A 22,771-nucleotide genomic window follows, 5' to 3' on the forward strand; every position below is an offset into this window, starting at 1 on the left:
AGAACATTTTTTTTTTTTTTTGCTTAGGCTTTTCAGTCACTATGCAATGATTATCAATTCGCCAAGGACAGTAACAGTCAGATACTGCAGAAAAGGAGATATGAGAAACATCTTTTATTTTTTTCTAAAGAGGTGAAAATAAAATTTCTTATATTTCTCACTCATAAGATTATTTTAAACTCTTAAAAATGCAATTTCCTTCTTTCAAAGCACATGCCATCTTAAAAAAAAAAAAACTTAGCAATGTACATTTGCACTCAAAGAAAAACATGCAGCACCATTGTCTTCTGACAAAATTCTGCATAAAAACCCCACATGACTTCCTGCAAATTATGTTCCCTCTTTATCATTTAGGGACTCCAAACCACAAACATTCAGTGCAATATTTATTGTTTCTTATTTCCGTAGGAAACACAGGACCAATGGTGTCTTCTGAGCACAACTGTTTCCTGATGGTTGAGCAACAGTCTCCCTCTGGCTTAAAGTACTCTCTTTAGCTTGCTGATGTAAGGTACAGTTAGAATTCACTAAAACTCGAGGATCCAAGTAGAGGATGGAGGAGAAATACTTAAGGTGTACCCTGTGCCATAAACTTAGAAAAAAATTTACACAGAAAACAACAAAAACCTCAGATTTTATCAATGCACCCTTTTAAAAAGTGTTTTTTTTTTTAATTTCCGAAAGCAGCAGCTTAATATGAATCAAAAGCAGTTCCTGAGTAACTGCAGTAAACAGTGTCTTTTAAAAATATATATATATATATATATATTTGCAACTTAGCTCATTTTGGTTCTGCCTTAATTTACCTTCCCCAGCTTTTAGTTTAATCAGTTCCTTTCCTTTCAGTTCACAATGTGCAAGTACAATAGCATCAGCTCCGAAAGTTGGCGTGGTGCAGATGTTTCTTGTCACTTGTGTGTGATCATCTGCATGTCTTCAGGCCAGGTTTCCAGAGACACTGCAGGTCACAGTTCTCTTGGTCTCACAAAACCTGTGAGAACCAGACACTTCACGTTTTCTTCAGCAGACGCCGTGACTGCCATGTGTGGAGCTTGTTGTAGGCTGTCTGGAGCATCTCTTCTATGTGGCTTACCAACTGAAAAACATAGCAAGACGCTTAAAACAACAACTGGGCAAAGGCTGGGCAAGTTAATGCTTCTGATTCAGATCTGGCATGTACTTCAAAATGTAGTTTCCAAGCTTGTTTGTATTTCCCCAATAAAGCAATGTGCAAGCCCTTGTGAAGGTGTTATCAGATGCATTGTGTACAGAAAGATAAGAGATGGTGGGGCTGTAATGTCTGTCCTGTCATTACCAGTTATAGGACAACATGAAAGTCATAACTGTGCCCTAGGCCTCAGTTTTTTCTGTCAAATGAGGGAGGTAAACGGTTAAACGTGATTTTTAGACTTGAATCAGTGTGTTGACTAAGGCCAGGGTGGCTGCATCCACATCCCCTTACAGAACATTAAATCCCCTGAAAATTCTGATATAGTAGGTCTGAGATGAAACCCGGGACTCTTTGATTTTCAAAAGCTCCTGCAGTTAATTGTGCTGCACAGCCAATCTTGTGAAGCTCTTTTCTATGTTCTCCAGGGCCTCTCCAGCATCAACATTTCAGGATTCCCATATAACTCAGTAGATTATGAAAAGTCTAAATAGTTTGACTACTTCGCATAGTACCATGCCACAGCTTATTTAGGTCAGCACTATGTATCTTGAGCAGAAAAAAATTTGCCCTCATCACGGACATAACTAGAAGTCAACAGGACCTTGCTGGTCTAAGCTGATAAAAGACTCCTGAGGTAGAATGTCTTTGGAATATCTGTTTCCTTGGAGGTGGACAGTGTTTATGTGGTTGGAAGTAAAAGTCCTGTCAAGTATCTAAGTCAATCCTGACAGTATAGGGATGACAATCCTAAATCCTAAATCCTTTTATTATGTCAACGACTCATCCAATTTGAGGTAGTTTAAAAAAAAAACCTACCCTTATTTACACCAGTCATCATTATGGGTGTGTATGTGTGTGTGTTATTTAGTTCTGTCTGGAAACTATATAAAATTCATCCTTGCACTCCTGCAGGAAGACACTTCAGGCTGATTTTCTGATTATAATACTGTTACATTTTGAGAAATGCCACTTAGAACATTTGAGTATAAAGACTTACTAAAATCTTACAAAGATTTTTCAGCGTTCAATTGTAAAACTCCCCCTTCTGATTATCCTCATTACTGAAATATTGAATCCTAAATTTGTGTATACTATTCTTTCCCATCGTCTGAGAGGATTAGCATAACACACACAGAAACAATCTTGTGTGACTGCTCTAGCCTTGCATAAAAATAAAGCTAAAAAGGAGACACTTTTCACTCAGCAACTCATCTAGTGCCCCACCCTGATGTAAACAATCAGCGAAGCTTCAGACAGACCATAACCCAGGAACTGTTTACTATCACAGAGGGGCAAGTGTTCCTTTCTCTGCATTGTTAGGTTTGTGCTTAACTACTCAGGTTTTCAAAATATTTTTAAGGAACACACACCATTGCAAATCTATAAAGAAAAGCATGAAGGTGAGTATTAGTCCTGGTCCCAGGAAAGTGTGAGGGAGGGGTAGGCAACTGGACAGGGGCCCTCAAAGGAATACCTGTGGGTACTGGAAATGTTCTATTTTTTAGCGTGATTGGTGGGCACACAGATATTTATTACTTTACAGTTAAAACACTGTATCTACTCATTTACATGAAAACAAAGTTAATTTCATCATTTTATTACATAGAAAACCAGACCAAAATGAGATTGTTGCCTTACGTTTGTGCTTAAATACTGTCTTCGAATCTTTTCTTGGAATGGGCAGAGCTTTGTAACTTGGAATCGTTCCAAATTACTTTTCATTTTCACTACCTAAAAAAGGTGAGAGAAATAATAAATTACAGAGAAATTTCAAAGCACCTATAGAAATCAAGAGAAAAATACACATAGGAAGGTTACTTTTTCTTTTTGATTGGCTTTGCCAGACAGAGAAGCAATATCTAATATGATTTAAAAAAATCGATCCCCAAAATAAATGGTTGCTGTAGAAAAACTTAAGAAACACAAAAGGTAGAAAATAAAAACATACTCAATTGCCCTGACCGGCGTGGCCCAGATGGCTGAGTACTGTTCTGCAAAGTGAAAGCTTGCTGGTTCAATTCCCAGTCAGGATTGCCTATTATTTTTTTAATGGGACATTTATCTTTCTCTTAACAATTATTTATAAGAGCAAGTTATATAGCAAGGCTATTACTATTACTATTTTTAATCCTCACCTGATCATATGTTTTACTAACTTTACAGAGAGAGGGAGGGAGGGAGATAAAGAGAGAAGCATCAATTGGTTGCCTCCCATATGCTCCCTGACCGGGGATCGAATGCACAACCTAGGTATATGCCCTGACCGGGGATCGAACCCACAATCTCTTGGTGCATGGGATGATGCTTCCATCAAATACTTTTCTATTTGTCAACTGGCCTTTAATTGGTTAAAAGGGTTTTAGTGTTAAAGGGCTAGTGCTATATTTGTTGTCAATCTCAGTTGAGATTTCATCACTCCTAAAAAATGTACCAAATAAAAGATTTTACTGATGTGACTTGTTCTGGGTCTCTGTTCTTCCATCACTCCCAGTGGTTTAGAGGTAAATACGAGTTTTAAGATGTATGATCATATGTTACAGAACTGGCCTACACCCAAGTTTCTTAAACTAATATTGGTATCAATACCTGCTTCATTAGGACGCCGTGAGGCTTAAATAATGTATGCCAAGTAGTTATCCTACTGTCTAGCACTTGGTAAACACTTAATACAATTTTCCAATTTCAAAACAGTACCTAAGTCACACCACTATAACAGCTGGCTGTGTTTGGAACTGGTTCTGACCTTTTCTTCTAGGAATGGCGTATTAACAGGAAAGCAGGACCAGAAGTGCCGAAGTAGTTCTCCAACAGCCACATACAGGTGTTTCAATTCAGACTGAATATCATTTGGCACCATCTCTGCAAAAGAAAGAGCCATAGGATAAAAGCTGTTCTCTCATATGTATAGTCTCTGAAAGAAGGACCAGAGAAGAAATTTGAACATGCACTCTTTGCTGATGCCAAACCAGGTGTGCTCTTCTGAGATAAGTTACTGATTTTGTGGCTGACAGATCACAGAATTTAAATTCCTTCGGGATTTTGGAAAAACTTTTAGGTTGCCCTTCATATTAAGAGGTAGGTGAGGAAAAAAAAAAGAAAGCTTTTAGGATGATACAGAGAGACCACTAATGTGCCACTATAATATTAAGACAATTGTGAAACCTAATTTATTGTCTAGACATGTTTCAGGATCTGGATGCATAAAAACAAGACAAAAATCCCAAAAACGTTCCAAAGAAAAGCCAGTATAACTTCAGCCCTCCTTTCAACTTACTAGAGCTTACTTAAGTAAAGGGATAGCAACAGAAGGTAGCCCAGCACATACGGTTTATGGCTTGCTGCGTCCCTCCCTGCATAAGTGCTCCTCCAGGTGACAGTGCTGTGATGGCACTACTGGCTGCACTACTTGAGAGAACCTGCAAGGGAACACAGAAAGTGGCTTTTCTTTTCTGACACCATTCGTAGATAACACGTCAGCTTTACAGCAAAGTGTCCAGTACGTCTTCATTACTGTATAAATACGTAATTCGTAGCAACCAGAGCGTACTCTTCCCATGAGGCCAGAAACATAGTCTGTAGAAAAAGAATACCTACTAATGTTCTAGCAATACGACACAAGACCACAGGTACCTCAAAACTCACATGATCTTTTGCCCAGTCAAGCCTTTTCTTAAGCATCGATTCAACTTCACTTGTGAACTCTTACCATTGAAAGTAAAATAGAGTTTAAAGAAACAAGTTCAACATGTTAATCTGTATCCCTGCTGGCAGTTGGAAAAAAAACCCCAACAGAGCAGAGACACGTCATTTGTCATTTTTCAAAGAAGTGAATATACTTAGCTTTTTAAAAGAGGAAAGAATGTATTCCTCACTGTGTCAGTGTCAACATTTAGGGACATAACTGACCTGTCCACTCAATGGGTACCTGCAAGTGCCAGGCACTGTGGCTATATGAGGAATAAATCATCTATTGAATAGCTCAAGTGCAGTGCATGTCTCAAGTTTTTCAATGGAGTTTTTACAAGTAAAAATCCATGTGTATATGGGCTGGATTAGAAAAAATTTTTAAGCTTGGTGTAGTGTACAGCACATGACAACCATGAGCCAAAGGGACATGGGAGTTCACGTTACTCCTATTTCCTTTTTTCACAAATTTTATAATGCACTGTAACCAAAAACTTCTGTGATTGCTGAGCTTATTGACTAGCTCCTGGCTATACTCAGGTGTACGTACACAAAGACAGGTAATCTCTTGGGACTTCATAACCCAATTTATGTGTTTCAGATAATAAAACCACATCTTTGGGGTGCAGGGGAGTGTAGAAGGCTAATGTGAAGAAGAATCTACTAGAGCCTGATGACAGCTGAAAGTTAGGTGGGTCTACCTGGGCCCAAGGGCCAGATGTTGGACAACTAAAGGAAAGTAGTAGTCAAATAAGCCCAAATTTGTAATGTGCGCATATATGTGTATACATGTATTCCCTAGCTCTGTTGGTTGAGATGACAAAAACACCAGTAGCAACGACACCCCAACTGCAATGAGTACACCCAATACTGGGATCTTGGTTTCTAAATCTACTCAGTACTGCAGATTCTGTGGCTGTGGCAGGGAAAGTGTAAGATGAATCTGGAACATCTTTCATTGTGCCATGAAATAAGGTGTTAAAAACTGCTAAGGACATTATGGGAAAGACATAGAAGCCAGTGTGAAAGGGTTGGGAAGGGTCTGTCTACAGAGGGGCATGGGTACATTGTGGGGACAACGGAACTTTTTATCTTGATTGTGTTGGTAGTTATACAACTGTGCATGTTTATTACAACACAGAACAAGAGACTAAAAAAAGTAAATTTTATTGTATGTAAATTATAACTTACTTAAAAAGAAAGCAACAATTTATAACCCAAAATAATATAAGAATCCAGAGATCTATTTTGATAATAAATACAGAAGGGAATTTCTTCCTTTTAGCAGAATGTCAGCTGATACATGTAGAATGGATGATGGGATTAGAAAAATCACCCTTTAGCCACCAGTATGGTAATGACTGTTTTCAGCAAGAATCATTAATGGATTCTAAACAACTAGTGGGTAAAAGCTTAATGAGAAATAGAATATTTACAGTCTTAAAGTATCTCCCCACAAGATACTAGTTAATTACAAAGGGAAAAATAGTAACTCGTTGGTGGAGAAATCAGGCAAATATTAACCTAACAAAGTGATTGAAGTTATTAACATCACATGTTAGGACAAATAAGTATGTGCCTCCTGATGTGAGGATGACACATCACTTTTACATCACTGCTGTGGTGTTCCAGCCAAAAATACATAATCTGAACCTTTAAGGAAACATTAGAGAAAAAGCTGAGGGTATTCTATAATAAACTGGTTTGTACTCTTCAAAGTCGTGAAGGGAATGACTGAAAAATGATTCCATTTTATTTTATTTCTTTTTAGAGAGAGGGGAATGGAGTAAGAAACAATAGGGACAGAAATAGCAATGCAAGAGGAAAACATCGATCGTTTGCCTCTCGCACATGCCCCAATTGGACCGAGGACCGAACCTGCAACCCAGGATTTGCCGACTGGGATTTGAACCAGTGACCTTTCACTTCGCAGGACAATGCCCCATCAACTGAGCCATGATTCCATTTTAAGGAAGACTAAAGAGATATGAGATCTAAATGCAACCCATGAACTTGACTTAGATGCTGAACCAAGAAGTTTTCTTTTGCTCTAACAGACTTTAGTGGTACAACTGGCATAATTTTTTAAGACCTTTAGGTTAGATAATACTTCATTACCGTTAACTTACTGTTTCTATATCTTCATTGTATTGCTTCCGAGAATGTCTTATTTTAGGAAACATGCACTGAAATATTTAGGAGTAAAAAGATCTACTCTCAAAATTGGTCAGAGAACATTTTTTTTCAACTTTCTGTAAATCTGAGATTACTTCAAAATAAAAAGTAAATATAAGTCCCAATATGTGGTAAGCACTACAATACAGGTTAAGAAGTCAGTGACTCAGTATTTATAAAAACAGAAATGGAACAAAACTCATTACTGGGCATGTTGAGGATTGCTTTACAGAGGCAATGAAACCTGAGCCGAATCTTGATTATTATTATTAGTTCCCAATGGGCAGAACGAAGAAGAGAGAAAGACCAAAAGCACAGAAGCATAAAAATAGAATGATTAAACAATTCTGGGTAGTTTAGTATGTTAGGCTGGAGTACAGGACTCTGTTATGTGTGGAAGGGGATGGCGGCAATATGGCTGGAGTTGGGACTGAAGATGTGGGAGTGATTTAGGGCCAGACTGTAGATTATAAAGGGTCTGGCATGCTGGGCAAAGGCATTCAGATAATTACTGTGGCAACGAAGTCAGGACAGTGAAGGTTTTTAAGCTGAAGAGTGGTTGAGATCAGATTTATGGTTTTAGAAAGATAACTTGTAGTGCCAGTATAAAAAAACTGATCAGGTTTGCCTAAACCAACGTGATAAAATAAATAAATACTGAAAAAATGACAGAAATTGATGATCAACTAAAGGATAAATAAAGGCAGGGAAAAACGAAGAATAATGAGTTCTGAGGTCATGCAGAGTATCTTGGCGAGTGATAACTAGAAGATTTTTGGAGAGATTTTACCAATAAAACTATGTGTATACATATGGAAGGAAAAAACTAGCAATCACGAAACTCATTATTTTTCATTATCTTCAGATGCTTCTTGAATATGCCAAATGCCTTTTCTCCCTACCTCTTGATTTAAAAAATTTATTTAGCAGAATTGTTTTTAAACCCAATTAAAATATTAGTTATATAGTTCAATTTGGCTGTGTATATAAAGTGAGGAAGTAATAGTGTGTGGGAATTCTAGTTCTCAAACAGCACAAGTTACCTACCTGAGTTAATTTGGGTGTATAAACTTCCATTTCTTGTCTAATACTTTGAAAAGAATTAATTATGTCCTGACTTGTTGCATACTGTAGTGACTGGATTGGAGTTGGACCATGAAAATACCTGAAGGTTGGCGAAGAAAGAAAGAAATTACACAGAATAAAGGTGCTCAACATTTGTTTTTCATGTATTTTAGCAGTCTCAATTCATTTTTGACAAAGCAAAAATGATAATATAAAGTGATTTCAATAAAATAATTTACTTCATATAAGGGCAGTAAGATGAAAATAGCACAGAGAGATAGTATTTTCTTGGCTTTGATCATTTAGGATCCTTTCCTGAGGTGCATAAAGTACATTTCTAAGGAAAAAGGATACTGTACTTTTATGGTAACAGACTTACTAAACTTGAACGCTATACTTGCATAATATATTTTGTAATCACTTGTGTTACATCAACCAAACTTACCTATCTGACTTCTTGAGGTTTAGTGCAATCGTTTTTACGGAATTATTTTTCCCCAAGTCTTCATATTCAATGGACTCTTGTAACTTGGCCTATAATTATCAACACAACACTTTTTATCATAACTTTCCCTTATAAAAATAATGAACATGGCTGAAAAAATAAAACTGCACAGGGCGTAAATTATGAAGTCTTCCCCCATGAGTTTCACTTCCTAGAGATGACTGCTCTACAGATGGGTAAAGCCATTTTATCAGCAACCGATTACAGAGAATACCTGTTTTCCTATACTCTGACCTCACTAATTACTATTAAACTTTTAATTTTTGACAATGTGGTAGGTAAAAATGTATATTTTTCTATTCCCCCCACCAAATAAATGATTAATTTTATTATATATGTCATAAATATTTTCTACAATTAAAAAAGTACTCCCTTTTTGCTTCTCTTCTGTGGATTAATTTTTGCTTAAATCTTTGATCCACTTGGAATTTATTTTAGAATAAAAGTAAAGTATGGAATCTGAGCTTCTCTTTACTAAATTATTTATCAGGACTCCTAACACCATTTGTAGAATTATCTGTCTTTTCCCATTGATTCTGAAATGTCAAGTTTATCATACTCTTAAATCCTCCAATATTTGGATTTATTTCTGAACTCTTTATGTCTTTCTTTTTTATTTTTATTTTTTAAGAGAGAAGGGGGGAATGAGGGGGAGGAAGGAAGAAAGAGGGAGGGAAGTAGAGAGAGAAACATTGATTTGTTGTTCCACTTATTTATGTACTCATTGGTTGATTCTTGTATGTGCCCTGATCTGCAACTTTGGTATATTGGAATGATGCTCTAACCAAGTGAGGTAACTGGCCAGGTACACTTCCGAAGTGTTTATTTTGGTTTTACTAATCTGTTTTTTCCTATTCTAGTAATTAACTGCTAAATTTCTATAGCCTTACAACACAGTTATTATAAAAGACACATGAAAACAATGTATGTAAACACCTATGAAAATAATTCTATAATATTTTATACTCTACATAGCTATGAAATTCATCTGGTCAACTCTTATCTGCAGCTACCAAGACTGGAATCAAAACATTTAAGTTACTAAATATACTGCACACAAAAAAATCAATTTGGAAACATTATTTTAAATTGCCTTTATTTTAAGAGTCTTAACAATTCTCTTTTAGTATAGGAACAAATCTGACTTCAGAATATTTGGAGTAATATATCAATCAGTCCCATCTAACCTACACTTAGCCTAATTTTATATATTTTTAACTCTATACCTTTCAGCTAACTTCAAGGCATACTAATATCATTACTTACAGCATGTGTCAAGCTCATATTTACTCCTGCTGTTGTCTTACCTAAGCTGTTAACAATCCACACTCTAAACTCCTACCAGAGCACAGTTAAATCACCTAACTTTCATACTTGGCCGAAAGCTCCATAAATATAAGAACTCTATCACTACTTCTGAATCTCTCATTCTACAAAACCCTTTGTAGAATACATAGCGAACTCTTGAAAAAATATCTAGAGCCAGCATTTATTATTGAGTATTGTGAAAATCCACATAATGATTTTTGACAACTCTTTCATTACCAAGAATCAGGGCTACTTTCTGTGAAGAAAAGCACGACTTCCTAGATTTCTTTTTTAGTATCTACAACTTACATTTTAGTTTCACTTTTCTTAGTTCAGAAAAAAATCTTACTGGCTTTGTTAATTTTAAAGGTGCACACATGCTTGTAGAAACATATTAAGTTACCAAAATATATGAAATAGCCTTGGCTAGATAGCTCAGTTAAGAGTGTCATCCTGATATCCCAACATTGCAGATCTGATCCCTGGTCAGGGACCATATAGGTATCAACCAATGAATGCATAAATGGGTGGAAAAATGAATCAATGTTTCTCTCTCTCCAAAATCAATCAATAAAAAAATTAAAAAATATATATGAAATAAAGTATAAGACTCACTCATAATTCCTTTTCAGAAAGAGTACCAGTTAGCATATTCTTTTAAGGAACTTTTTCAAGTTTGTAACTTTTTTTTGATGTGAAATTATATCATACAATCTGCTTGTGAACTAGTCTATTCTGTTCATTAGTTTGTATTCTCTTTGGTTCCTATTGTAAATAACACAATTACTATACCTTAAATTTTGTTTTAATTATTCTTTTGATTTTGGCTTAACTATAGACACTAAACTCTTTGAGGACAAGGACTCTGTCTTATACATTTGTTTCCAACCACCTAATATTTTAAGCAACTCAAAATAGTTTAATTTTTTATAAATTGAACTATTGTTATGGTATATGTGAACTCTTTTTAAATCACTATATCATTAAGCCTTTTAAAGTCCTTGAATGACTGCATCAATCTTCATAATATGGATACACCACAGATACTAAGAGACATGTTTAACTGAAAAATGTTCTGGATGATGGGACTTTACTAATTCTGAGCACCACTCAGTCTTTATAAGTAAACATTTAAAAGTAAGTGACATTATACACATTAAAATATTAGGATGTTTACTATTTCCTCTATTAAAACACTATAATGAGTATTTGTATCTAAATTTATGCACATATTTAGTTTTTAAGAATAAATGTCCAAAGTGAAATACTCTCCAGAAGTAGAATTATGGATTAACTTTAAAAATTTTTTTTTTATCCTTATTTGGGAACATGCTTATTGATTTTAGAGAGAGGGAAAGGAAGGGAGACAAAGATTGATGAGAGAGGAAAAACATTGATCGGTTGCCTCTTGTAAAGCCCAAACTGTGGACCAAGCCCAAAACCTAGGCATGTGCCCTGACTGGGAATCGAACCTATAAGCTTTGAATTACAGGATGAAGCACCAACCAAATGAGCCACACTGTCCAGGACAAGGGCATAAACTTTTTAAAATTTCAATACATACTGCCATCTACAAGAGCTTTATTGTAATTTATTTTTGTAACTGGGGAGGAAGGAACTTTAAAACCGAGGGATAGAGTAGCTTGGCAAAGTTGCAGGGAAAGAAGGAATATGTAAGTAGATAACTCTGTTCATAGTTCCCCCCAACACCCTCAAATGATTTCTTCAATATTAAAAAAAAAATACTTTATTTATTTATTCTTGAGAGGGAAAGGGAGGGAGAAAGAGAGAGAGAGAAACATCGATCAGTTGCCTCTCGCATGAGCCCCAACTGGGGACCAAGGACCAGGCCTGCAACCCAGACATGTGCCCTGACCGGGAATTGAACCTTTTGATTTGCAGGATGAGGCCCAACCAACTGCACTATACCAGTCAGTGTGATTTCTCAACATTTAAATTTTTTTAAAAAATTGATTTGAGAGAAAGACAGAGAAACATCGATTTGTTGTTCCACTTATTTATGCATTCATTGGCTGATTCTTGCATGTGCCCTGACCAGGGATCAAACCCACAACCTTGGCGTATTGGGACAAGCCTCTAACCAACTGAGCTACCGAGACAGGTGATATTGTCAATATTTAATGAAAAGATCTATGTAGCCTTGAAATTCTAGGTTTACTATGGAGGGCCAAATCCTATCTTTTAAAATCATTATACATAAACCTTTAGGTTTTTTTTTCCCTCACACTGCCTTTGTTCAATACTTTTCCCCAGAAAACAGAAATATGTGTCAACATGTGCATGTGTGTACATGTGAAGGGGGGAAAAACACAATAAAAATAATTAAAATTAAGACTTGAGTCCATGGATGGTTGACTAGCAAGCCAAAACTGAGGAAGTACTTTTTTAAATGTTTTAGAATTTAAGCCAAATGTTTAACATGTTGGTCAGAAGAACTGAGTCACTTGATATAATCAAGGGTCAACATAAAGAACTAGCAGTTATAAAAGGTATCTGGAGAAACCTGAGTCTTAAATGTTGCCAACTTTTTACTCCTACCTTTTTGACCGCCGGCTGAAAGCAGTCTCCATCTCCAGAATTTCCACCAATGCTGCTGGGCTCACCATTTTGTTCATTTTGTGCTTCTCTAAAAACAAGGAAAAGAAACTAATGTTAAAAACCACAGGCAGAACAACAACACAGCTTATTCTGGTTATGTTTGAAAGTGCCGTCACTGCACCTTGCAATAAGCACTTAACTGTTTCCTGAGACCTGCTGCCAGGACCATGGCACTGTGATGGTTAAATCTCTTGATGATGGCAGCATTACTGTTCTCCTTTATGGATTTAGAATTAGAAGTAGATGGCACAGAGGAAATGCCATAACCCTGTAAGAAACAATTTAGTAGATTAAAAATCAAAATAAAATTCTGATTTTGTCTGTTAAGAGACATGTTTAACTGACAAATTTTCTGGATGATGGGACTTTACTAATTCTGAGCACCACTAAGTCTTTATAGGTAAACATTTAAAAGTGACATTATACACATTAAAAAATTAAGAAATATCACTAACTCTTTTTACTGTCATAAAAAAAAATCTTACCTTGAGCTCTGCATTATTTAAAGAGCAATTTTAGACTCAGCAAATTATTAAATGAAAGAACAGAATACAGTGAAAAAAAGCATTAACTTTTGAAGTCATATAGATATGAATTCAATTTCTGGCTTTATCACTTTTCTAGTGTTATAGTCTAGGCAAGCTCTATAAAATGGGATATTTGGAGAATTAAACGGGATATTTTCAAACACATATTGAGCGCATCCTATGTGTTAGGCCCTGTAGTTACAAAGTTGACAAGACCTTGTGCCACAGGAGCCAAAATACTAGTTAGTGGGATGTTAGGCTATAAGCCCATACACAGTTAAGACTTACAGGTGCTATGAGAAAGTGGTCAAGCCCATTGGAGGAGAGGAGGGGTAGGTTTGAAAAGCTTCATGGAGTACCATATTGCAAGTCAGACATGAAGACAACATTCCATGATGAGCAAACTACTTAAACAAAGATATAGAAGCAATGTAATATACATTGTGTCATGAGTTGTATGTTGCTCAGTATAATTGCAATGAAAGGTGGGCCAGAGATTGGTGAAATATAAGGCTGACAATTGACAAGAAGATCACTTTTGAAAATGTCAAATGTTATAAAAAAAATAAAGAGAAAGAAATGATGGACTCTCTGGAAAAGTGAGATTAGAACAGATATCTAAAAGATGGTAGAAGCTAGTTAGGTAGAAGAAATGGAAGAAGAAACAGCAAGTGTAAAGACCCCCAGTTAGAAAAAGCTTGGGATAGATTTGAAGGTCATTGTGTCTGGAGTGTAAATGAGTGGAAGTGGCCCAAGTTGAGGTGGAAGTAGGCAGAAGCCAAATCAAGAAGGACCTTGTAGGAGTTTTGATTTTATTCTAAGTTCAACAAAAAGCCATTTAAAAGTTTTACATAGGGGGAATGTTATGATCTGATTTATAACTTACTGATAGGGAATGACCTGCAGGGAACAAAGTGGAAATAGGAACAATTAGGAGGCCAAAGCAGGCAACCAAGTCCTAAAAAGTAGGAGGGTGTAAGTATCTGTGGAAATAAATATAGACAGATCAAGTACTGTAGAGGACTTGCTGATGAAATGAATGTTGGAGGTGGACAGGGAGGAATCAAGGAGACTCCTAGGTTTTGGCTTGAGCAACCAAGTCCATGGTAATGCTCTTTTACTGAGATAGGGAAGACCCAGGAAGAAATAGGTTTATGATGGTGGGAATCAAGGGTTCCATTTTAGACATGCTATGTTGCGGTGTCTGTGAAATACCTTAGTGAAGATCTTAAGTAGGCAGTTGAATACGTGATTTTGGAGTTCTGGGATTAGACAGACCAACATTATTTGGAATTTGTCATTACATATTTAGTATTTAAAACAATGGACTATAGACAATGCACTCAGGAGGAGGCACAAGACAATATCCTGGGACAGTTACAACTAGAGGATGATAGGAGAAGCAGCACCATCAAAGGAGAGAGTGAATCAACCAACATTTCTATTAACAGGATTATTTATACATCCATACAATTGAATAACATGCATTGAAAAAAATGTAGATAATAATAGTAACAGACACACACAGACACACACACACACAAAGTAAGCTATAATCTCTAAGATTCTCTAAATTTCATTTTCTCAGGATGATTAAGAGGGCCCGGTTTGTAATATGTTGAAATTCACCAAGGACGTGGCTGACTGCTGAGCATCACCATGAAAAAACTGAATTTCAATATGGAAATTATGTACTTGGGACCAAGGGTTATTTTTTTGTTAATATATAATATAGACTGTAGGACAAAATTTTAAATTTTAACACTGGTTTTCTCATCTGGAGAGTAAAATACGCTCAAGTTAGAGAAAAGTTAGGAGAAAAAAAAAAAAAAAAGGAGGGACTTCTGGTCAGGATGGCGGCACAGGCAGATATGGCTAGCCTCCTCGCAGAACCACATCAAAATTACAACTAAAATACAGAACAACCATCACTAAGAACCATCAGAAATAAGAGTTGAATAAAGTCTGACAACGATGAAATGAAAGAAACCACATCCATCCAGATTGGTAGGAGGGAGCAGAGGTGGAATGAATGGACTGGTCCCTTATCCACGTAAAGTGGGCAAAAATTAGGGAGGGAAAACTCAGAAGCAAGGAGTCTCAGCCCTACACCAGGGCCCCCAGCCCAGAGTTCCAGTGCCAGAAAGGTAAGTCCCCACAACTTCTGGCTGCAAAAGTCAGTGGGAAGTGAGTAGGTAGAAGAAACTTCTGCTTCTTCTCTTAAAGAAGAAACACCAAGCAATTCCTCTTAAGACCCACACACACACTTAATCAGACTCACTCCCTCTGAGCTCTGGCACAGGGGTAGCAGCTTGAAGAGCACCGGTGGTATACAGGAAAATGTGAAGTATCAGGCACCAGGGCAAGCAGAGGCTGTTGTCCCTTTGCTGCGCTGCCCCCCACCCTGCCTCAACAGAGCCAGCAGGCTGGTGCCATGCCTGCAACTCCATCAACCTGGCTAACACTATTTGACTCACCTTAGAGATCTCCAGAGGCTCTGCCCCACCCAACTTACAGGCCCATCCAAGCTGCTTTTCCATAAGAATGGCTCGTCTTAGCTCCTAAATCCTATCAGACAAGCAAGAGCTGGCTTCAGTGAGGCCTAGCAACAGCCAGCCTAAATTCACAGCTTGGCTTCCCTTGGGAATCTCCAAGCCCAGCACAAGTAGCAGCCTTCTCAGACTGCTCTATAGCTAAGGGCAAAACACAGGTGAGGCCTGGACCACCTGGGAAATCCCAGGGCTAGAAGACCCAGTGGACAGCTACAGACCACACTGGAGCACCACCAACCTGCCCCTGCACAGCTGATCCTCCACAGAGGGTGGAGGTTGGTCGTCAGTGGTCACAGCCAATCCTTGCAGCTGACTGGCCTGGGTAAATCCCTTCCATTGATCTGCCAATAGCAACCAACGCTCAACTGCAAGAGGAGGGTATACTGAGCCCACACGAAGAGTGGACCTCCAGTACCAAGCTTGGGTAATAGGGGAGGCTGTGTCACTGGACCCTTCAGGACACCTACTACATTAGTCCATACTACCAAGACATGGAGTCAAAGCAGCTCTACCTAATACATAGAAACAAACACAGGAAGGTTGCCAAAACGAGTAGACAAGAAGCATGGCCCAAATGAAAGGACAGATCAAAACTCTAGAAAAAGATCTAAACAAAAGTGAGATAAACAATCTAGCAGATGCAGAACTCAAAATACTGGCTATAAGGGTGCTTCAAGAACCGACTGAGGAACTTAACAGCATAAGAAAGATCTAGTTAGACATAAAGGACACACTAATGGGAAAAAAAAGAACAGTTTACAGGGAAACAACAGTAGAGTGGATGAAACCGAAAATCAAACCAATCATTTGGAACAAAAGGCAAAAAAAAAAAAACAAACCAAAACACCGCAAAACAAAAAACCACCAGTCAGAACAACAACAAAAATAATAAAACAACAACAACAACGAGGATAGTGTAAGCAGCCTCTGGGATAACTTTAAGTGGTCTAATGTTTGCAGCACAGGGGTGCCAGAAGAGGAGAAAGAGGAAGATATTGGAAATATATTTGAAATAATGAAAGAAAACTTTCCTAATTTGTTGAAGGAAATAGACTTTCAAGTCCAGGAAGCAGAGAGTCCCAAACAAGATGGATGCACAGATGTCCACTCCAAGACATACCATAATGAAAATGCTGAAGGTTTAAGATAAAGAGAATCTTTTTTTTTTTTTTTAAAGATTTTATTTATTTTTAGAGGGGAAGGGAGAGAGAGGAAGAGGGAGAGAAGCATCAATGTATGGTTGCCTCTTGTGCACCTGGCCTGGAATCCAGGCATGTGCCCTGATTGGGAATCGAACCAGCAACCCTTTGGTTCACAGGCCAGCGCTCAATCCACTCAGCCATACCAGCCAGGGCTAAAAAGACAATCTTAAAAGCAGCAAGAAAAAAGCAGTTAGTTACCGACAGGTAAGTTCCCATAAGACTGTCAGCTAATTTCTCAAAAGAATAGAAGGATAGAAGGTATTGATAAGAAATATTTAAATTCATGAAAAGCAAGGACCTACAGCCAAGATTGCTCTACTCAGCAAAGACATCATTTAGAATCAGAGGGCAGATAAAGAGCTTCCCAGACAAGACAAAACTAAAGGAGTTCATCATCACCAAACCATTATTATATGAAATGTTAAAGGGACTTACTAAAAAAAAGATGAAAACTATGAACGATGTGGCAAAAAATACAAATTTATCAACAATTGAATCTGAAAAACAAACTAAACGAACAAAAAGAATAGAGACAGAATCATGGATACGGAGAGCATCTGATGGTTGATAGATGGGAAAGGGGTGTGGGGAAATGGGTGAGGAAGTGAGGGGATCAAGAAGTACGAATAGGTAGTTGCAGAATAGCCATGGGGATGTAAAGTACAGTATAGGAGATGGAGTCGCCAAAAAACTTACACGCATGACCCATGGATGTGAACAATGATGGGAGGATTGCCTGAGGGAGTGGGGGTTGCTGGGTGTAGGGGGGCAACGGGGGAAAAATTGGACAACTGTAATAGCATAATTGATAAAATATAATTAAAAAAGTCTAAAAAAACTTGAGAAGTAGCATGTGTACACAGCCGCCAGAAAAGGAGCCAGAAAAGGGGGCAAGAAAATAAAAACGTAAGTCTAATAATAACCAAGGAAGGCAGGTTCCTCTTACTCCAGAGAAAAGAGAAGCAGGGATGGCATTCGCCCTGATTAGAAGATATCACGTCTTCCTCCGTGACTGATAATATGTAAGTCTAGAATCATGATGCTAAGGTAGGTAGCTCATATTTGATGGTCTGGCCGTTGAAACAGATTAGGGCTACTGTGGAGTAAGGGGCTCATGGTGGGTAAACAATGAACAATCAACAAATGTTTGTTTTCCTTGTCTGCTAATATTTATCCACATTTCTAGAAATTGTTAGCCAGAGCATCAAGCCAGACTCATCAATATATTAAGCCTTCATTATTACCTAGAAAACTATTGATGGGAGAGCTAGAAAATTCTTTTTAAAAAGTTTTAGCAATTCATACAGGAATTTGTTTTCCAAGGCAATTTTAATAGTGAACAGTACTACTGAAAAGAACTTGTGATAAGTAACTCCAAGTAACGGTATTTTGTTTGATTTATACTCTCACAAATTAGAACATCCTCACTTAAGGCAACTTTAGAACTATAAAAATGTTGAAGACTAGGAAAAGAATGTTTTCTCTCATAAATCCTTTACTATTACTTACCTCATCTAATGGTTTATCTTCCAAAGCTGTTAAATCAAGTAGTGGGTTTTTCACTCCTAATGACACCATTGTTTTTAACCCTAGAAAATAAATGAAATAAAAACTCAAGTCTTAGCTTTCTTGGCATGCTCCCCCTCCTAGGAGTACCCCAAGCCTTTCCCTTCCTTCACTTCTTCCCTCTCAGGCGTGCACCTCCTAAACTCACCCCATGAGACTTGCAACCAGGGGACCAATGGGCAGTTGGAGCCTGTCACATGCTAACCCCCAACCATGTCTCTCTCCAAAGGCCCCCTTTTCTCTGACTTCCCAGTGGGCCAAAGCAACCGTCTCAGTTCTTCTCTTCCCTATAACATTTCTAGAGAGCCGAAGCAGCTTTGCCTGGGCTCTCCTGTTACTTTTTCTATCCTAAGCCTTTCTTTGTTTCACTATCCCCAGCTTTAATAAATGTATTCTTCTTCGCCCCCAAAAGTCTTACCTTTCTCAAAAATTAAAATTCACTAACAGCACTAATGAGTAGAGAATAGCAAATTAAATGGTAGACTATGTCAGGGATAAACAGTTACCTTTTTCATCTATTTTGGCACATTCTGCAAAGAGGTCCTTGGACCCTGTATTCAGCCGGTCCCTGTGAAAATAATGCGACTGAAAAAAACGTGTCCAGAATTCTTTTTCTGTCATGCTGTGGGGGACATTTTCTGCATATTTCATTTTTACTGTGGAAGAAAAACCATAATAGTTACATACAACATTTCCATTTCTTAAAACCTCAAATTACTTGAAATATAGACTAATAAAAACTAGATTATACATGAAATAAATGATCTTTATATTCTCAACTTAATATACTGTATATAATAATCTAATTATAAATGTAAAATATAATTTGAGAGGTTGAGGCACTGCCTTTTTAAGAATCTTAACACATTTTTTAAAATTTATTGATTTAAAAGAGGGAAACATTGATATATTGTTCCACTTATTGATGCATTCACTGGTTGATTCTTAAATGTGCCCTGATTGGGGATCAAACCCACAACCTTCGTTTACCAGGACAATGCTCTAACCAACTGAGCTACGTGTCCAGGGCTTTTGTTTGGTCAGTTATGTACAGTACATGCATTTCCAGTCCAAGGCACTGTGTTAGTGCTGGGGAAATAAAGATCTCGATACCCACTGGATTATCAGTTTAGCACTCCAGAAGCTCATAGTCCAATGAGCAAAGAGGTTAAGAGCACAGCCTCTTGAGCAGAGTTTGAGATTAAAATTCTAGGTCTTCCACTTACTGTAATATGGGGGTAACAATAGCACCTACTTCATAGGGTATTTTTTGATGACTAAATGATTTAATATATATAAAGGCTTTAGAATGGAGTGTCCGGCACATCTAAACACTATACAATTATGTTATTTTCAGAAAGATATACAAATAATTACATTACAATGTGATAACTCTTTGAGCAGACACAAGGCCCTACAGAAGGAAAGGGGAGGCGGCTCCTATCTGTCCAAAGTCGTCAGGATTTTATAGAGGTGGCCATGAAGTGATGTTTGAACTGAGTCCTGTGGTAGAAGGAGGGGCAGGAGTGAGGAAGTGGGGAGAAAGAGCGTGCGGCTTAAAAGAGCACTGGTTGGTCAGAAGAATGACTAAAGCAGTGGCTCGCAGCCTTGGCTGTACATCATAAATCACCAGGGCTGGGATCAAAACATTTATACCTTTAGGATGGCTTCTGCAAGGGAAATTTTGTGAGTTAGAAAGGTTACTCTTGGAGGCAGCATGGAAGACAATTTGAGTTACTGTTCTAGAGGCATGTATTGATGCCTCTGGAGGATGAGCTCTTGCTCAGGTATGGTTAAGGGCACATAAAGTTTAAGAATCACTGATGGAAAGAATGGGAGAGTCATCATACCAGTGAACTGATGAAAGCACATTATAAACTAAACCCTTAATATCTACCACATGTCAGGGGCTAGGAAGAGTACTTCAAATATTTTGTTGCACTTGATCAGGAATGTAACTTAAACTTTTTGTTTTTCACTGATATAATACTGAATTTATCCAAACAAATATTGTATGTATCTGAAAGAACTGATTCTTCTTACCTGCTGGATAGGTCCTAAATATGGACTCAATGATATCAGAGGTTAAATTGTATCTCAAACCATTACATCCATCTGTTTGGGGCCGGACATCAGCCTAAAATAAAGACCATACATACATATACATATACATGTATATTTACAGTGGTAGGAAAAAGTCAGTTTATGTTCTGAGTATGTGAAACAGAGTTTATTCTTTTACTATTATTTATTGTATTATTTATTTGCACTGCAATGGTAAACCAATTGTTGCCCACCCTGTATTTATTAAGATATGGGGAAAGATGTTTAAGCATGCAACAGACACTGGACAAGGTGGACAAGGTAGAAAAACAGATTTTCTGAATGAATTACAGAGACAGAGGTAAGTCCCTCATCTTATTTTTGCAGAGAGACAAAGGAGCCTGACCTGGTTTCATGCAACCATAGTGACCTGGAAAATCTGCTTCCTTGTAAATCCTACATGGTCATCCAGGCATGTTTATGTGTGGCCAACAACAGGTAAGCTAGGGGAGCTCTAACATCGACTTGTACACTTACTGAAACTACAACACACCCTGCTTACTAAACAAACAAGTATTATCTGATTAGTTTCTTTAAGAAAGACCTTATTAATTCATTGCTAAGCACAAGGAAAGATGACAAACATATAATCAGTACTGAAATTTTTGTTAAATGTATAAATACTGCTTTGGTTCCACCAGAGTAAAGACTAACTGAACCCCATTTTCTAATTCCACAGGTAAGGTGCTCCCACTTTTTCTCAAAGATACATTTTACAAGTCTTACTTTTTCTACAATATGACAGTCACTATACACTTAACTTTGTATTGTAAATAAAATATAGCAACCGTTAAAAAAAGGTATTAGAAAACCCTAAATTTAAATTTAGTACTAGGGGGAATAAGCATTAGTCCAATTGCTAAAAGATTCTCTTTCAAAAGACCATTTGATTTCCAGCATGCTAGGGTCAAGTCCAGAAACCAAGAAAAATAACTAGAAAAAATATAAACTTAAAAAATGTATGTACTTAAAAATACTTTAGAAGAATACCATGAATACTGAAGTGTCCATTAATTTATTTTAAGGAAATACAAAATTTTATAAAAGAAATGGCATTGTTAACACACAATCAGGGTTTTCTTTATCTCCCACCCCCTTCAAAAATCTAGAAGGGTCACATACCAGAAATGCTGCAGAAATGCCAACATCCTGCTTATGATTGGATGTGGAAGAACTCTCTGTTGAGTTTACATTTAAACGATTGGCCCAGAATTCCTCAGCACTGATCACTTGACTCACAACAAGATCTTTATAAAGCTGAAACAAAACAGGATCTTCTTGCAGCATTCTGGGGAGAGAATATATTGAACTTTCTAGAACAAAACATCATTTAGGTCACATTTTAAAGACTTTAACAACATGAAATACCAAAACATACAACTTTCATTTTGTGATGACTGTGCAACAAAGGTCACTTAATTGAAAGTAATTTTGTTAGTAATTGAAAGTAAAAACAAACCAAACACTAAAATCAAAACCACCCCACATTTTTGGAGGAACAAATAAAGTGGAGATAATGCAAGTCTGAAGAAGCAAAGACTAAAATTCTTTGAGGGCATGAATTTAGTCTTAACCCATCTCTGTTCTTGGTAATACTAAGGTCATTTTATCTGTATTTGTATTGCACTGTATTCTTTTCCACAAATAAAGGTGAATGGAGAAGAGAGGAAGTGTGCTTGAGATTTTCCAGCAACTAATTTTTCATGGTGATAAGCATTTGGAACCATAAGCACAGACTGCCTGAAAGATACTGGAGATGGAATTCATTTTATCAGAAATTCTCATCGTTTTACATGTTCTTTCAACTTTTTAACACTATAACTTACTGCAGGTTTCTTATTCACAAAGCACACTTCTTCTTTTTAAAGGTTTTATTTCTTTTCAAAGAGAGAGGAAGGGAGGGAGAAAGAAAGGGAGAGAAACATCGATTAGTTGCCTCTTGCATGCCCCCAACCGGAGACCTGGCCTGCAATCCAGGCATATGCCCTGACTAGGAATTGAACTGGCAACTTTTTGGTCCACAGGCCAGCCTGGGCAGATTCTAATAGTTCAGTATCTCTGTGACAGAGAAGTGGGAAAGGAATTAAGGGACATTAGCACCTTCAAGTCTCAGTTCTGTTCCTTATCAGGTGTTAGGCTTGAGACAGTTAACCCTGAGTTTATACATTCTCATTTGCACAAAGCTAAACAGCTAGTAAGATGCTAAAGTTGAAAACCAAACACAGAGATAAAGATATCACAGCCCATATTTTCCTAAATTATACTGTCAAAGTAGAAGGGTTGAGAAATAGCCA

At 37.3% G+C, this 22,771-nt stretch overlaps 1 protein-coding gene across 2 annotated transcripts in view; it reads right to left on the reverse strand.

Moving 5' to 3' along the window:
- GTF2H1 (general transcription factor IIH subunit 1) overlaps positions 1-22,771 on the reverse strand; it is a 35,497-nt gene continuing 12,726 nt past the window's right edge. For both annotated transcript variants that reach the window (XM_054586015.1, XM_054586014.1), the window contains 12 exons: positions 21,600-21,765; positions 20,418-20,511; positions 18,881-19,030; positions 18,318-18,397; positions 12,668-12,795; positions 12,468-12,555; positions 8,541-8,629; positions 8,078-8,195; positions 4,497-4,587; positions 3,915-4,030; positions 2,810-2,902; positions 1-1,096 (listed from right to left, as the gene is read on the reverse strand). In XM_054586015.1, coding sequence (XP_054441990.1) covers positions 1,010-1,096; positions 2,810-2,902; positions 3,915-4,030; positions 4,497-4,587; positions 8,078-8,195; positions 8,541-8,629; positions 12,468-12,555; positions 12,668-12,795; positions 18,318-18,397; positions 18,881-19,030; positions 20,418-20,511; positions 21,600-21,765 — 1,300 coding nt within the window. In that variant the 3' untranslated portion in view covers positions 1-1,009. The remainder of the gene's footprint in view (positions 1,097-2,809; positions 2,903-3,914; positions 4,031-4,496; positions 4,588-8,077; positions 8,196-8,540; positions 8,630-12,467; positions 12,556-12,667; positions 12,796-18,317; positions 18,398-18,880; positions 19,031-20,417; positions 20,512-21,599; positions 21,766-22,771) is intronic.

Source organism: Pteronotus mesoamericanus, unplaced genomic scaffold (genome assembly GCF_021234165.1).
Source record: "Pteronotus mesoamericanus isolate MK-2021 breed Mesoamerican mustached bat unplaced genomic scaffold, CSHL_Meso_final contig_90, whole genome shotgun sequence".
Taxonomy (NCBI): Eukaryota; Metazoa; Chordata; class Mammalia; order Chiroptera; family Mormoopidae; genus Pteronotus; species Pteronotus mesoamericanus.